At 37.9% G+C, this 17,028-nt stretch overlaps 1 protein-coding gene across 1 annotated transcript in view; it reads left to right on the forward strand.

Moving 5' to 3' along the window:
- The window catches only part of LOC5567214 (transcription factor SOX-3), a 54,007-nt gene extending 37,352 nt beyond the window's left edge, over positions 1-16,655 (forward strand). Inside the window, exon 2 of the mRNA XM_001651594.2 lies at positions 15,437-16,655. Within this exon, the coding sequence (XP_001651644.2) occupies positions 15,437-15,848 (412 nt within the window). The 3' untranslated portion in view covers positions 15,849-16,655. The remainder of the gene's footprint in view (positions 1-15,436) is intronic.
- The last annotated feature ends 373 nt before the right edge of the window (positions 16,656-17,028 follow it).

The following is a 17,028-nucleotide window of genomic DNA, read 5'->3' on the forward strand; positions in this document are numbered from 1 at the left end:
GGAAGCTAAAGATAGAATATATCTCGACGGTGGATCAACCAGCTGATGCATTCACCAAAGGACTTCCAGCTGCTCAACATAGGAAACTGCTGAACATCCTTAATGTCCGGATTGAGGGGAAATGTTGAAATATCGCGGAACTATTCGCGAGGAGATCGCGATGATCAGATTCGATCAAAATAATAACAATCCAGCATTGAAGGATTGATGACGTATGTCATGTTATTCCAATAATGCCCAAACGAGATCCAACGGGAACTTGCATACGAGGTTGTATGCGGGCGCTATAAATGTTCTGCTGCAGATAGGTTCATAAATATTCTCACTTGAATTCAGTGTTGCGAGTAATGCTATTGGATTATCATGTGAATCATATTGAATTATAAACATTGGATTATTTACATCGCTATCAAACATTGACTACCAATAATGACCTAACAGACGAAATAAAGAATTTTTATCTACAAACCAAACCAAAACTGAGTTTAAGTTTTAACAATATGGAATGGAAGACAGCATCCCACCGGATGATGAAACTATGAATCCTTCCTGCTTCCATTGCTCGGTTCGTCTTCTGACCAGCACAGACACAGCGACAAAAACGGAAAATGCTAATTATTTTATCCTGAGGTCATTTCCCGTCGGAAATTACGGTCATGTAACGGACGATGTAACTTTTCATTCGAATGCCTGGCTACTCTTTCCCTTTATATAGTATGGTCATTAAAGAAAACAAAGCACAGAGTTAAACTGATGAATGAATTAAAATTCATTCACAGAAATCGGATTGGCATAATGCATGGAAAAACTACACAAACAATGGAATACAATTGTAACAATTGCTTCATTGTATTTTGGGATAAATTGCGTCCCCATTCATGTGTCGTCCAAATAATAATGGGTTAAACAAATAGCACCAGCCAGGAGAATCGGACATTGGCTGTTCTGCAATCACTGCCACCACCACCCCAAAAGCAACGTTTGCACCAATGAAAAGAGCAATTAAACCGGTACAAATGTTCGCACTTGTGCCGAAAATCTCTCGGAAGCCCACCGGAACCAATCTCACAACGGCAGGAGTCATCGTTGCGAAACATCGATAAAACGATCCGATTGTTTGTTTTGTATCGACATTTAATACGGCTATTGTTTTCGGTTGTGTGGTGCTGTAGGCTAGCGCATCTACTTGCATGGGAAGAAGAATGTTGCAACATTGATCAGTGTGATATACAGTGGATTACTGCTTTGTTCTAGAGCCGTTTTAGACGTTCCTAAGCAAAATTAGGGAGACGGATCCCAGTCTGGGCGCTTAACAATCATTTTGGCAAGTGTTGTTGAAAACTTATGAGTCTATATGAAAATTTTGTGAAAGACCGTAGCATAAAATATACAGATTCTTGACAATAATTTGGTGAATGCTTTCGACTGTGATGACTAATTTCTTTCTAAAGTTTTATCGGCTCTATCAGTCTTAAGGCAGCTAAAACGACTTTTGCTTCTACTTCTCCGACGTTTCGGCGTATATTTCGCCTTCTTCAAAGGTTTAGAGGCTGCGTTTTTTTGTGTGTATTGGTGTCTTGTCCGACTTGTGACCTAAAGTGGGACGCCATTAGAAATTTTAGACGGTCACAAGTCGGACAAGACACCAATACACACAACAAAACGCAGCCTCTAAACCCTTGAAAAAGGTGAAATGTACGCCGAAACGTCGGAGAAGTAGAAGCAAAAGTCGTTTTAGCTGCCTTAAGACTGATAAAGCCGATAAAACTTTAGAAAGAAACAGATTCTTGACGTATGATTGGTTATGAAGTTACGAAATATCTGAATTATTATTAGGGTAAAGTCACTATAAGAAAGGTAATAAATATTAATAGAGATGGACAAAACGGCTCATTTAAATAAACGGATCCGATCCGAATCACTCATTTTAGTGAACCGAATCTTTTGAACGGTTCATTGGCTCAGCGGATCCCAAAGGAATAGTGAACTGTACCGAGCGAACAGAAAAAAAGAGCGGATCGCTCCCTGCTCCGCAACATACGTCGTATTTTTCGCTCTCCCATTTTTGGTACATTCTTTCTCAGAAACTCACGACATGCTCGGCCGATTGAGCTTTGCTCTCTATCCCTATCATCTACCTGTATGCAAATGGGCGGAGCAAATTCGTTGTTTGGCTGTGTATGCTAAGAGTGCCGAGCTGCATCAAACATGTGTACCGTGGAGTGCAAAGCAAGGCACGCGTCAAGCGTTATAATAAGAGATGAGAAACGTACGAAGTGGAATAGTTTTCTCTGGTCACTTTGTGTTTAATCCGTGCTGATCAAATGAACCGATTCTCGTCAAAAAAGAGCTACGGAAAACTCGTTCTTTTCAGTGATCCGGATCTGTTGAATGGCTCCGAATCTGTTTGCCCATCTTTAATTAATAAAGTGGTTTTCTGCCCTTAGGGAGATCATAATTAATATCTGAGTTTTCCTAGTCTAATTAATATGTTTTTTTGTTTGTTATTAGAATCTAGTGTAAGTTTCTAAGAGTGCATTTTGTGAAGCCCAAGCGAGCCTAAGTTTTTCGTTGGGTCACCGGGTTGTTTTTGCATGAAAAGCGAAAGTGTTTTTATTCACACGTCTGTAGAGTAATTTTTGTGTGAAGCTGAAAGTGGATAAATGCTGCTCAGTCAAGGATTGAGGATCAATTGGTGAGCTCGTTTCATGCTTTCATTTCAAATCTGTAATATATCTGTAATCTGCTCCCAGTTGATATGCTCTAATAGTTCTGAATAAACATTGCTTCCATAGAAATTTACTTAGAAAAGAATATCTTATATCTTACTTTATGTTTTTACACATTTTGCCTAAGACTTCAACGATCTATTTTTAAAACACTCAGCTCAGCGTTGATACTTCTTTGATTAACTTAGTCAAGTCAACTTGTGCTCAGTGAAGATCTTCATAGGTAGTGAATTTTTACGACTACCCTCAACATAAAGCTTCATCGTGTCAAGTATTGACATACGATATAAAAGATATTGGAAACTTTTAGGATTCCTTTTAAATTTTAAATATTCATAAAACATTATATTAATCATACTTTGTTACACTGGGATTATAATGCTAGCAGTGAAAAAAATAATTCATTTTCAATTTACTCTCAAGTAGTTTGACTATCTTTTTTGAGTTCTTGCTCTAAAACAATTTAATTTTGCACTTTACGTTTAATTCCAGCAATAAACAACTCCCCACCAAAGTTTTAAAGGCCAGCTTTTTATACTATTTTAAAACGCCGTATTTCTATCATAAAGATAAGAATTCATAAATCTATCCTAAAATTTATGTTGATATCTTTAGTGAGTGCTTTAGTAGGCTGCTAAATGGTGAGTCGAAAATCAGGATGGAGCGACCAACGCAGCTCTGGTCCTCACAAGTTCCACGGTTCCACAGGTCAAATGATGACAAATACCTCCAGGTAAGAGTTGCGTACTTAGCTGGTAGTACAGCCTGGGCACTGTTGTCCTTCTGACATCAGCTAAATTGAGGAGGTAAGTTCTGAGCGTCTGTACACCAGGAGATGCGGCTCAAACAGCGTCTGTTCTGGTATCCCGTGGCTGAGTATGAAATGCTGTATCACGTCAGCTACACCTAAGATGGCAGTCCCATCAACGTGATGTAGATAGCGCGACCCCGGTAAGGTAGCATACCGAATTCATTACCCACTACGAAAAATGGAGAAAGACGAAGGAACGAACGTTATTTTCGGCAACCGACCTGGCAACGAAATAAGGACTATGATTGGAAACTCGGTACCTGGAACGTCAGGATCTTAAATGAACCTGGACGAGTGAGCCTTCTGGCTCGTGAATTGCGAAAAGTTGGAGTGTCCGTGGCTGCTATTCAGGGAGTGCGTTGGCTAAGATCTGGAGAACGTGAATGCAGAGCGGTAGACCCCGTCGCTATCATCGCATTCAAATACAACATCTACCACAGCGGTGGCGATACAGTTGAACACGGAGCCGGTTTCATAGTGATCGGGAAGCAGATGAAGCGAGTTATTAGGTGGAGGCCGCTAAACGAGCGGATCGACGTATTGAGGATTCGGGGCAAGTTCTTCAACTACAGCCTGATCAACGTCTATGCACCGACTAACGACAAATCCGATGACGTGATGGACGCGATTTACGAATGTCTCGAAAAGACCTATGGAGAATGCCCAAAACACGACGTGAAAATTGCCATCGGCGACGCTAAGGCGTAAGTCGGAAAAGAGGACTTCTTCCGCCCTATCATTGGTAAAGAGAGCCTTCACTCTGTTACCAACGACAACGTTTAGTGAACTTTGCAGCCACCAGGGGGATGGCCATCAATAGCACCTACTTTGCACGCAAGGATATCCCCAAGCACACCTGGCAACACCCAAATGGCAAACTTTACAACCAAATCGATCATGTTCTGGAAGACGGCCGACATATTTCCGATGTCATCGATGTTAGAATTTTCAGGGGTCCTAATATCGACTCAGACCACTATCTCGTTGTAAGTAAAATTCGAACGCTAATATCAACTGTTTCGAGTTCTGGCTACACCACTGGTCCATCACCCGAAAGGCTTTGAGGCATTACATATTTCGACATTTAGAATCTAACAAAAATAGTCCGGTTGAAAACCCCGTGTAACACCATCGTGACCTTCCCTTGTAAGAATCGACAATCGTTGCGTTTCAATATCCAACGCCTGTCAGCAGATGGTGTAGCAGCAAACTACCATCAAAAGCTTGACGAGCGGATTTGCGAAATCAACTAAAGCGTCAACCTCAGCAATCTGTGGAAGTCAGTCCACGGAGCGGTGAGCACAGTAGTGTGAGAAGTGGTAGGTACCGTAAAACGGGGTAACTTTGATAGTTTTTTCGGAGAAAACTTGAATATTTATGTATGCTGTTTCAAAGAATTATATTTTATATTTTTAAAACAAGTACTGGCATCCTAGCTATCGATTGCAGTCGATAGATTGCCAAAAGATTTATTTTGAATGGATATATAATTTTTCATATAATCGAAAGTCGGTTTTCTGTTTTGGGGTAACTTTGATAATGGAGTATGAATCGAACAAAATTGAATGAATAACGAACATTTGTAGGGCATTGCATACCTTTAGGCGTTTAACGTTATATGGAAATTTCTGACATAGATTACAAAAATGGTCCCAGTTTGTGAAAATGCTTTTCGCTAAGAGATTTGAGACCGTATTCAAGTTCCATGATAAATAGGCTGTCAAAGATAAGTGGCAAACTATTCCAAACTACATCAAATAGTGATCGTAGAACAGATTGTTTGTAAGCGTTTCGAAAATGCTAAAATTGTTCCAATTTTAAATTTTCGTTTAAAAAGCCTCAAATGTTCTTGATTCAATTGAAAACCGCTTTGACATGAAGTATCATACTAATATTCTTTAGTTTTGGATTTGATTTGCTTAAGTGATTCACAGAAATTGTGATATTTCGTTTAGTATGTGGTGGGTTACGCACTATCAAAGTTACCCGCATTATCAAAGATACCCCGTTTTACGGTACTGCTCAGCGAAGACCAAGGAACGGTTGGTTCGACGAGGAGTGCCAGAGAATGACGAACGAGAAGAACTTGGCTAGAAGCCGGATGCTGGTGTCTGGTACCCGTCAGAGCAGAGAGCGGTATAAGGAAGTAAGGACATCTGAAAAACAGATTCATCGCAGAATTATAGGTATAGAAACTTTTGATTTAAAATTTAAATAAATTTCACCTTCTTTTATACATAGGCTGTTCTTTGGAGTTATATTTTTGAAATATTTTATTGACAATAGGGCGGCATTCGATAACATTGATCTGCTCAAGTTATCAGCGAAAAGAGACTTCGATTACTGCAGTTACTTCGATGGGTTGTTCTACTTTTCACCGAATGTCGTTTCCCCGAACGCCAATTCCCTGAATGCGCCAGTTCCCTGAATATCCCATTTCCCCGATTAGCCAATTTCTCCGAATAGTTTTTAGCACTCATAACTGTCGTAACTTTATACATTTGAGGGTTGTAAACGAACTGGTCATCTAATATGCACCCTTCTTTATTTAATTGGCTGTTCTTTCAAATTTTACCGTCCTCAGCTTTTTTGCCACCATGTTTGTAGCCGAGAATGAAAGAATAACTCCTTCTTTTGATTACTTATCGTTCTTTCTAGTTCATTATCCAGCCACTGAAGATTATTATAGCACCTATTTAAACTGCACCACTTTTCGGGGGAACCGGTCATTCGAGGACTGGCATTCGGGGAACCGACGTTCGGAAAAACGACATTCGGGGAAAAATATCACAATCACTTCGATGATTCTGAACGCAATTGTCAATGTCTTTTCATTTTATTATGTCGAAATAGTTTTCAACGTCCAATCTTCTTTTGGTTTAACCATAAATTTTGCCTTCTTTTAGAAATAAGTTGTTCTTTATATTTATACTTTTTATTTATTAAGTAAAGCTAAATTTTAACCATTTTTATATCATGCTGTTTTATCAATTCTTACAAGACGTGTTGTTATAATGATAATTACTTTAGAACCTGCCAATATTCAACTTTTTTTTTTGCGGGCGGATGATCTCCTTTCAAGATATGAAAGATGGAAAAATATTATCTCAATCACAAATTTTCTCTTCTTTTGATAATAGACGGTGTTTTTGATGTACACTTCCGAAATTAAAATTTAAGTTGAATCGTTGAAAAGTTTTGCCACAAATATTTTCTTTTAAAAATGTGTTGTTTCTATGAGTTATGATGTGAGAAGATTTTTTGCGTTAGAGCCTTAAACATCTTAAACCAAAAATAATCTGCTATCGTAGAGCTTTTAATATTTTGCAAATAAATTTCCCTTCTTTCATCAAGTAAATTTCATCAAGTGTAACGTCCAAACTGGGACAGAGCTTGATCTGCAGCGAAATATTCTATGAGCGTTTCCTTTGCACCTATATTTCCGAAATCTAGTGTGTCATCGTTCGTAACCTTAGATGGATTGATACAGGGTGACGCTCTTTCTAATTTGCTGTTTAACATAGCGCTCGAAGGTGCTATCAGGAGAGCCGGTGTGCAGAGAAGCGGTACCATTATCACACGTTCTCATATGCTCCTTGGCTTTGCGGACGATATCGACATAATCGGGATTGACCGTCGGGAAGTGGAAGAGGCATTCGTTCCTTTCAAGAGGGAGACAACGAGGATCGGGCTCACGATCAACACCACAATAACGAAGTACATGACAGCTGGTGGTCAACGTGGGTCCGGACGTGTTAGTGGTAGCGAAATGGTGCTAGGTGGTGAAAAGTTAGAAGTGGTGGAAAAATTTGTGTATCTTGGAACACTAGTGACATGCGATAATGATGTTACCCGTGAGGTGAAGAGACGTATTGCAGCTGCAAGTCGGGCTTTCTACGTTCTCCGTAACCAGCTGAAGTCCCGTAGCCTGCAAACGAGAACAAAACTCGCGTTATACAAGACACTGATCCTTCCGGTTGTCCTATATGGTCATGAATCATGGACATTGAAGGAAGTCGACCGGAGAGCTTGAAGTACTGCGAACAATACTCGGCGGTAAACTAAAAAACGGCATCTGGCGGCGTCGCATGAATCACGAGTTGTACCAAGTGTATAAAGAGGTGGATATTGTCAAGCGGATAAAACACGGCAGGCTGAGTTGGGCTGGTCACGTTGCCCATATGCCGAAAGAACGACAAGCAAAGATAATATTCAACAGAGAACCCGGACAAGGCCGTCGACTTCGTGGTAGGCCGCACACACGATGGCTTTTTGCAGTTGAGGAGGTCTTAAGGACACTTAACGTTCAGGGCGACTGGAAACGATTAGCCAAGGACCGAGCCCAGTGGAGAAGACTCATCCATTCGGCGCAGATTCATCGTAGTGAATTGTAGCCCATCAAGTAAGTAAGTATCTTTAGTGAGTCTATATCGAAAGAATGAAGAAATTTTGTGTCGGGATTTGTTAAAAATTTCTTGGAGATGTTCTTAGAGGAATGTTGGTGCAAATTCCTAATGAAATAAATGGATCCTTGCCGTAAGTTTAGGTGCAATTTCTAAAAGTAACGACGAAAAAAGTATTCAATCAATCAATAATATTTACACTACAACTTCTATTGACATCTTTTGAAGGGATGCCTGTAGGTGTTCTTGAAGATATTCCATTTTAATCTTTCGAATGTTTTAAATGGACTCATGGAGAAATTCTGTAATAGTTTCTGAAATTTCTTCTGGGGTTAAATCTGACAGATTATTGGTGAAATGGTTTGAGAGAATACTTATAGTATGTGTTATGTATGAACCATTTCATGGAAAATCCCCAAGCGAATCGTTGAACGAACTTGTAGTCCCTTTATTTGACGAATCAACCCTTGGAGAACACCTGGACAACCAGATAATGAGATATATTTAAAGAAAATTCCACATAAGAACATTTAAGATGAGATTTCTGAGAAAGTTTAATAAAGAATCTCTTGAAAAATCCCGGTTGAATAATATGGAAGATCTTATAAATGTCCTATATGAATTCCAAGTCGAGACCTAATGAAATTTGTAGATGAGATTCTGAAAATCCGGTGAACAAAAGGTTGGAATAGTATTTTATGGCAGGATATAATTTAAGAAACACCAAATAGTGTACCTAATGAAATTTAAGGAAAGAAATCGATTATCCCTGATTAAATCAAAATATGTTCAGGAAAAAAACAGCGGAAATACCCTCGAGGATTTTTTTCAAGAATTCTCATCGTAATCCTTGCCAAATGTCACGGTATTAATCTAGCTGCTAGCAACTTAATTGTTTCACCAAATATATTTAATTCGCAAGTTCTTTGATTTATTCGCTGAAAGAATATCCAGAATCCAAAATATCCCAGGAAGTGTTCTTGACATAAAAATTTTGCCGATTAGCATAAGAAATTCGTAAGAGAATTCAGTATCTTCTGAAGCAATATCTAGAAGCCCTTCTGAAGCAATTCCTAAGCAAGTTGATGGTATCTTCAAACACCAACTAAATGTTGGTTGATTGTTGTTGCAAAATGGAATAATCAGACAACGATTCGCAAAACAAGAAAAAAATTGAATTGTTTCAAATCAGTTAAACTATGTAGTCTTTTAGACTTTTTCGACAAAAAAAAGTATAGAACGAGCTCACCAATCACTAACGTGGTCTTCTTTAGCCGAGTGGTTAGAGTCCACGGCTGTAATGCAAATCATGCTGAAGGTGTCACGGTCGGTCCAGGAACTTTATTTTTGTTCCAACAATAAGTGGCTCAGTAGTTAAGTTGGTAAAATACATGTACAGCATACAAGAATCATGAGTTTGAATCCTTCCTGACACATGTTTTTTTTTCAAAATTATTCATAATAGCGCAATAAGTTGAAATTCCCTGTATTTCATTTTAAAGCACGCAAATTTATAAATTTTGCGAAGTGAAATAAATTTAAAACTTTTATATTCATATCGCCGTTAGACATTCTCATTCCAATTGATATTGATACGTCAAACAAATCAACTTTGCCCCTTTCTTCTTCTAGATCGATATCACCTATCCAAACATTCACTGAAGGTCAACCAAAAAATACGTTCCATGTTTTATCAGAGTCCTACAGTATAATATGAACTTAACCTTATTAAAATTGAGTTTTGAATGCTAAGAATGGATCTTGCAAATATTCCTAAAATAAAAAAAAAACTTCATATCTGAAACGCCCCTTATCGACACTTCCCACCGTGAAATGCGCCGGAAAAGCCGTGAAAACGGCGATAAACTCGTTTTTATTTTCCGAATCCTCCCTCCAAGCGGTCGTCCACGAGTTCCCCTTTAGCATCTGCCAATCCGTACTGGTAACTTTTTCACCGTGAAGGGGTGTGAACGCTTATCAGACTAGTGTCTGCTGCCTTTCATGAGATTCCGTCCTATGGTGATGTCGCGATGTGGCGTTTGCAATGATGATCATGATTAGGGAACAATTTGGACGTTATTGTTGACTACGCACTGCGGGGAGATTGCTAAAGGGAAACCAAAGGGGTGCTGCCAGTAAATGTGTCCCATCCTCCCACAAGCATACAAGTTGTAGCCGTTGATTGTTTCGGTTGAGGTTTGATTTTTCTCAAATTTACAACCTAATTGAATTAAATCTGGAGAGTGTTTACATTGGATTCAATTTTACAGCGGATAAAAAAGAAAGAGAGTTGGGTGAAGAGTTAGGGAGAGCATATTTTACCGGCGTTTGATTTTATTGTTGAACCAGAAAGAAAAAAGCGAGAAACTGTTTCATGTCGCATCGCACCACGATGGAATGATAGTGCGTGCTGAAGCAATAATGGAGTAGAAACTATCGGTAAAACTAAACACTGAAGTTTTATTGCTACTCTCGGGTTTGTATACAGTAAGTACCAACCGTATGACGACCAGCGTTGAATAAATAGAGAAAGAAGAATGGAGAGAGAGAGAGAGAAAAAAAACTTCTGATAAGTGGCTCTGGTCTGTATTGAATTCGTCTTTCTTCACTATTTATTCTACAAAGTAAAGCATTTGTTTCCACAAGAAAAGCAACCGAGAAAGGAAAAGTCGTTTGTTTGAAGCGGTCATGATATTTTACAGGTTTCATACTATTTTATGTGGTGGTTGTAAACCAGTTGGAACGCTGATTGAGTATAAGCTTTGCCAGTAGATTTTTTATATGAAGCGACTGGAAAAACAGAAGTCAGAAATTCGTTTCTCACAATACCCAAAACACGGGGCCCAGATAGCCGTAGCGGTAAACGCGCAGCTATTCAGCATGACCAAACTGAGGGTCGTGGGTTCGAATCCCACCGGTCGAGGATCTTTTCGGGTTGGAAATTTTCTCGACTTCCCAGGGCATAAGAGTATCTTCGTACCTGCCACACGATATACACATGCAAAAATGGTCATTGGCATAGTAAGCTCTCAGTTAATAACTGTGGAAATGCTCATAAGAACACTAAGCTGAGAAGCAGGCTCTGTCCCAGTGCCTTAGATTAGGTTTGAATTTAATTTCAGTTTTGTTTCAGGATGCCATTATTCCACAATGATAAAAAAAATTACTCAACTCCGTAGCGTAGCTCAAGACCACTGTGCCTCACTTCTTGTCTCGATAAGGACAGCTTCAGCTGTGAACGGTATTATGCACAGTAGAAAACTAACATTTGTTACTTTCAGATCATTTTCTCAGTAGAAAGACAAAAATGGGATCAGACGAAACTTTGATGTCATGGAGGACTGTGAAGTTCCTGCCATATTCCACTGATGTTTCTAATACACATAATGTAAGAATAAATAATATATATTCGGAGATAATTAAATCAGAAAATTCCGAAATTTTATGAAAGAGTACTCCTTTTTTACATGTTCCCCGAAGGCGATGGGTTGGTAGAAGATCCTTATTCTCTTTTTGTTCTTTTTCACGGTAGATACGTCGAAGGGACAGCTGAAGGAAAAGAGGCAGCTATTGTCATCGTGACCTATTATTTTTCTTAGGTTTTACGAGTCAATTGGTTCAAAATGGTTTTAGTTCTTCTTTAGATAAATATCATCATCGATTTTAAGCAATTTATTTAAATCTATTTGAGAACATGAAGTTTTACACTTGTTTGTTGAATGACGTATAAGAAAAAAAATAAAAATTGAGGGGAAAAAGTTGCTAGGATCTCAACGCTTGCTGATCCGATGGAGCAACACAAAATTTGCCAGCTGTCAGATTCTTTCCCAATATGGCGGATCGCCCTAAATGACACATTGAATTACCTTCCTTTTAGATACCTTGGTAACAGGAACATGATCAGAATCAATATTAGTGTGAGTAAGCAGTTGACTACAAAAATGACTAGAGTCGGTCAAAATCAATCGTAGAAGGGTTTCTAGAAGAGAAAAACAAGTAGGGCTATCAAGTTATTGAATTGAGAAATATCCTCAAGAGCACTCATCAAATATAATTCTGCCGTTGGAATTGCTTTGCGAATTATTCCATGAGTGATTTTTTGCATTAAAGTCATCAATGACAAATATATTCGACTTATTGCGAGTCAGTTTCCAAAAGTTAGTTTGAAGCATATTTACCAAGCCTGAAATTACATATATTTCCCAAGCTATGTTTCAACGGAAACACGGGAGGTTTCAAAAACTTTGGTTTCAAATGACAAAAAAAAGTTGATGTTTCATGCCTATGAATGATGATTGCAACCAGTGTCGAAAAAAATCAGCTGAATGATACCGTGGTGAATCAAAACCCGGACGGTACCAATATCCGGACACTATGATAATGGTCGTTAATTTAAGGCAAAATTAATATGTTAACATTTTCAATTTATATTATAATTTTTGCTTTGAACAACGCTGATCGTTTGAAATTCAGTTATCATCTAGTTACCATTTCAAATCTTTTAAAAATAACAAAACAGAAAAGTTGCTCCAGTTGAACGTCATTTCTACGCGGTGCAAGTGATTTTGTTGGTAGTGTCGACGAACGCACTCACAATGTTTCGTTGTGAAATTATGCTGATAATGTAGTGATTTGAACATAATTGTGCACTAAGTGATAGTTCAATAGTTTAGCGACACAGCATTACAAAAATATGGACTGAATACGCGTTTGAATCAGTGAAAACGTCTTGAGAAAGAGGCTGTCCGGAATTGGAGCCAAGTTTTATGAGCCCGGACATCAAAATCAAATATTGTGTTTATAAGGTGTAAAAACATAATTTACAAGTAAAACCGAAAGAAAACTTTCAAGACAATCAATACAAGTGAGATTAATGATAAAAAAAACAGTCTGAGCGTTGTCTTATGCGAAAAATTTAACTAGCAAGTGATTGGTGCAGTTCAACTCACAGTCGTCTCAGTCCAGGTAATCCAACCATACATTTTCTCATATTTTAATGTGTTGAAATTATTAAAAAATGTACGCATTGCTCCAGTTTGTAAGACCGTAATAAATTCAGATGATTTAAAAAGTTTTACATTTAGTGGTTTATTAATAATATGTTAATAAATAGCTGTCCGGATTTCGATTCAAAAGTGTCCGGATTTACAGACATGATTTGTGCTGGTGTCCGGATTTAAGGACAAGACATGCTCCATTGTTTCAATTATTTTCATGGTAAATTCTTTAATTTTATCGGAAAATTGATCATATTTGCTTAGATAAAACATGAAAGTATTCGCTTGCATAAAAACATTTGATCACTTTTGAAGAAAACCTATTGAAAACGGATTTTGAACATTCATGGCAGCTTAAGTGTTCGGGTATTAATGCAGCACGGTACCCGATCAGTGCGAAAACGAACAAAAACAAACTCCGCTAACACTATGCCAACCTGACTATGAGAGCGAATGTGACGAGAAAGAGAATGGGTGCAACACACGCACACATTCAATTTCACCCACTATCGGTGTCATTTCCATATTCAATTTCACATACACGGAGAAAACGAAAAACCCATATTTGAGAATTTTTTAACTTATTTTTGAGTTATTTTTCTTTCCCTATTTCATTCGCTCCAACTCAAAATTAGGTTAACGCACGAACCCTCCGAATTGAGTGGAATGAACTCTTTTTTGTGTATTCCATTTTCTCCGTGTAAAGGCACTGAAATTGAAAATTGAATTAAAGTAAATGCAAATGAATTTTATATTACTGATGTAAGAAAACGGCAATGTGATGCCTCCAGGTTATTAATCATGATTGTCTTTTAATAAAAAAAAACAACATTCGAAATTTGCGGATGATTTTGTGGGGGCCAATTTCTTTACCAATTTCACAAGGAACCAATCCCAGTTTTTCGTTCAGGATACCTTGAATAATTAATTTAAAAAATAAAACATTTCAGTGATTTCTGCAAAGATGCGTCTCGCAATGAAGTTATCTTTCCGGAACTTATCCAGCGATTCTACCATAGCAATCTCTAGAGATTCCTTCGACATTTTTTTTTTTTCAAATTTCCTCTAATTTCCGTTCAGGGTTTCTCTAATATTCCAACTAAAAATTTTTATTTCAATATCTTTGATGGATTTTTTCCAAGTTTCCTTTAGGAATTTTTTTAAAAACAATTTTTAGCAAATTTAGCAAAGAATCCATCACGGATAAGAACGTCGCCAAGGAGATGCGAAGGATTTTTTCCCAGAATTAATTGGTCGGTGTTCAGACAGACCTGACTAGATGATATTTTGGCCTTGCAAGGATAAGTCAACGACTCCATCAATTTTGATTTTTCCGATGCTATTTTCTTACAGATTACTCATCAAATAGATAAGTATCAATATAGCAACAAATTTTGTTATTTCTAATGGTTGTAGGTCGCTTTCATGAAACCACCAAAAAGCACTTGGTCCAGTCTGACTAAACACCGACCAATAAGAGGAAATTCCTGAAAAAAATTGTGTGGGTATTTCTAAACAAAAATACAAAGATATCCCTGATACTAATAAAACAAATGATACATTTCTACACGAAATAAGCCTTCTAAAGATTTCTTGTAGACTTTTGAGAATGTCTTGGATAAGTATCCTGAAAAGAGGAAATCTCTGGAAAATCTCGAGTGGAACTCTTGAAGGAATTACAAGAAAAAATGATGTAGCATTCGGTGGTATTGAAACCTGAATGAACTATTGAATTAAAGAATGTATTGTTAATTTACTTCAAAAATAAATCAAGGAATATTCGAACGAACTCACAATTTATGGAGAAAGGAATCCCCAGTTGAATTTATTGTAAAATCTCTGTAAGAATTCCTAACAGATGTTTTGAGACAATCACATGTAGAATGTATGCACAATTCCTGTACTAAACTATTGGGTAATTCCTGAACTGCCGAAATCTGATGAAGTCACGTATGTGCCACTTAATTTTTTTAATACATTTTCAACTGATGAACAATTAAACAGTTGTGAGAATTTATCCTCCAGAACGTCTAAGTCTAAGTCAATTTGTCAGATTACGGCAGTAAGGGAGTGGTTCGAATTCTTGTTTAATTTCTCGATAAAAATACTGCATGGTTTTAATCAACCCTAGAATAAACCAAAGTATAATTTCTCGGAAGAATTCCTGTTTGAAGATTTGTAATTACTTAAAGTCTCAGAAACAATCACTCTATGTATATAATTTTTCGAACGGTTACGGAAGAACATTTGAAGGAGACGAACTAAATTTCCTTGGGTATTTTCATTCGAATTCAAAAGACTTGAACATTGGTTACCTTATGGAAGAAAATTAGCTTGTGAATTATAATTTACCTGATGGGTATGATTATTAAGCGGTATAACTCACCATGACTAAAGATATGCATCGCCCGAAAGATTTGATCATGGTTTCAACTACTTTGAAAATCAATCAAATCAACAATGACATTCAACGATCCTTTCTCCTTTCAATTCCAGGGCCCTTCACATGAAAGAACACCCCGACTACAAATACCGTCCCCGGCGGAAGCCCAAAACCTTGGTCAAATCACCGACACCAGCCAACGCAGCCAGCAGCTCATCACCGGTAACCTCCAAGGAGCCGCTGCGATCACACTCACCCCAAAGCAAGTCACCGTACAGCCCCTCCCCTCTGGCCACACCCATCAGCATCCCTCCGGGGATCTTCCCTTCCTATCACTTCGCCTACGATCTGCACCAGAAAGCGTTCTGGAATCTCTACGGCTCCCACATACTATCGACGATGGTTCCTCCCTACACTGTACCCCCACACTCTCCGCATCCACTGGCCTACATCAAACCTTCGAAATCATCCCCTCCATCTCCTATTGCGCCTCCTTCACCCATACCGTCGAGTAACGTCATCTGACCTACGCCGCTGCGCTACAGTGCAGAGCATAGCGTCTAAGGAATCCCCAATCTCCGCTAACTTTGCTTGCAACATCGTCTGGTGTGAACGCAAATTAATTCAACATAGAAGAATGTCCGTGAAACCAATATATGAACGCACTATTGTTAGTTTTGTGATAGGCTTCAACGAAGGAGAAATGAAATCTTATTCATATCAGTGCAAGCTACGAAGGAGAAACCATCCCAGTGAAATGAAAATCATTGATTTTACAATGACTTAGGTTCGTTACATTAAAGGATATCAAATCAATCAAAATTGTTACGAAAATTAGTTGAATTTAGTTTTTTGTTCTAAGATTCGGCAACAAATGATTTCTCATTTATCGTACACCTAATTGGTAAGAGTGCAATAGGTAAACTTAGTATTAATTAAATAAATTAGAGCTCATTTTAGATTTAGCCCACTGTAAATATGTCCCAACTATCAAAGACAAGTCCTGAAATAATGTCTCAAATTCAAAGAAAAGCAAGAAAACCGTTATCAAAACGTTAATACAAATATAGTTGTTTGTCGAGATTGTAATGGTGTGTGTATCGTGAGATAACTCAAATCCGTCAGTATCACACACCAATCTCTGTTAGGGAACGGTGAGAACGAAGCATTCCTTGCCATTTACCGTTGGATATCGTACGTAAAACACGTCATCCTCTTCGGATGATCAAACATATATGCATGTATCTGTAAAATTTGGTGAAGATTTGACACAGTGCTCTATTTCTCATTACAATTTACTTTTAATAATAAAAATGCGATTATGTCGAAAAATGCACGTCCTTGCAATGAAATCCGAAACCCCTATTTCAAATCTGTTGATTTTCTCTTCATCGAAATAAGCAGCTCTTAGGCTCACATGAAAGCTGCTTAATGTGTGCATCAATACAGTCCTATTAATACAGAACCACCGTTTGTCCGTGTGTAAACCGTTTTGTCTCAAATTCCTTGACTAATATTCCGAACAGTTGGGGTTACTATCAGTCCGGATTTAGCAGAAAATGTCTGGAATTCTAATTCGGTGTATTTTGATCATTTCTTCAAAAAAACATGTATTTGTATGTTCTTATTTTTATACTGACCAGATGGTATCAATACAAGCAGAGGTGTTTTCAAAGGTAACAATTGATATTTACATAACTTTAAA

This window comes from Aedes aegypti, chromosome 3 (genome assembly GCF_002204515.2).
Source record: "Aedes aegypti strain LVP_AGWG chromosome 3, AaegL5.0 Primary Assembly, whole genome shotgun sequence".
NCBI classification, from domain to species: domain Eukaryota; kingdom Metazoa; phylum Arthropoda; class Insecta; order Diptera; family Culicidae; genus Aedes; species Aedes aegypti.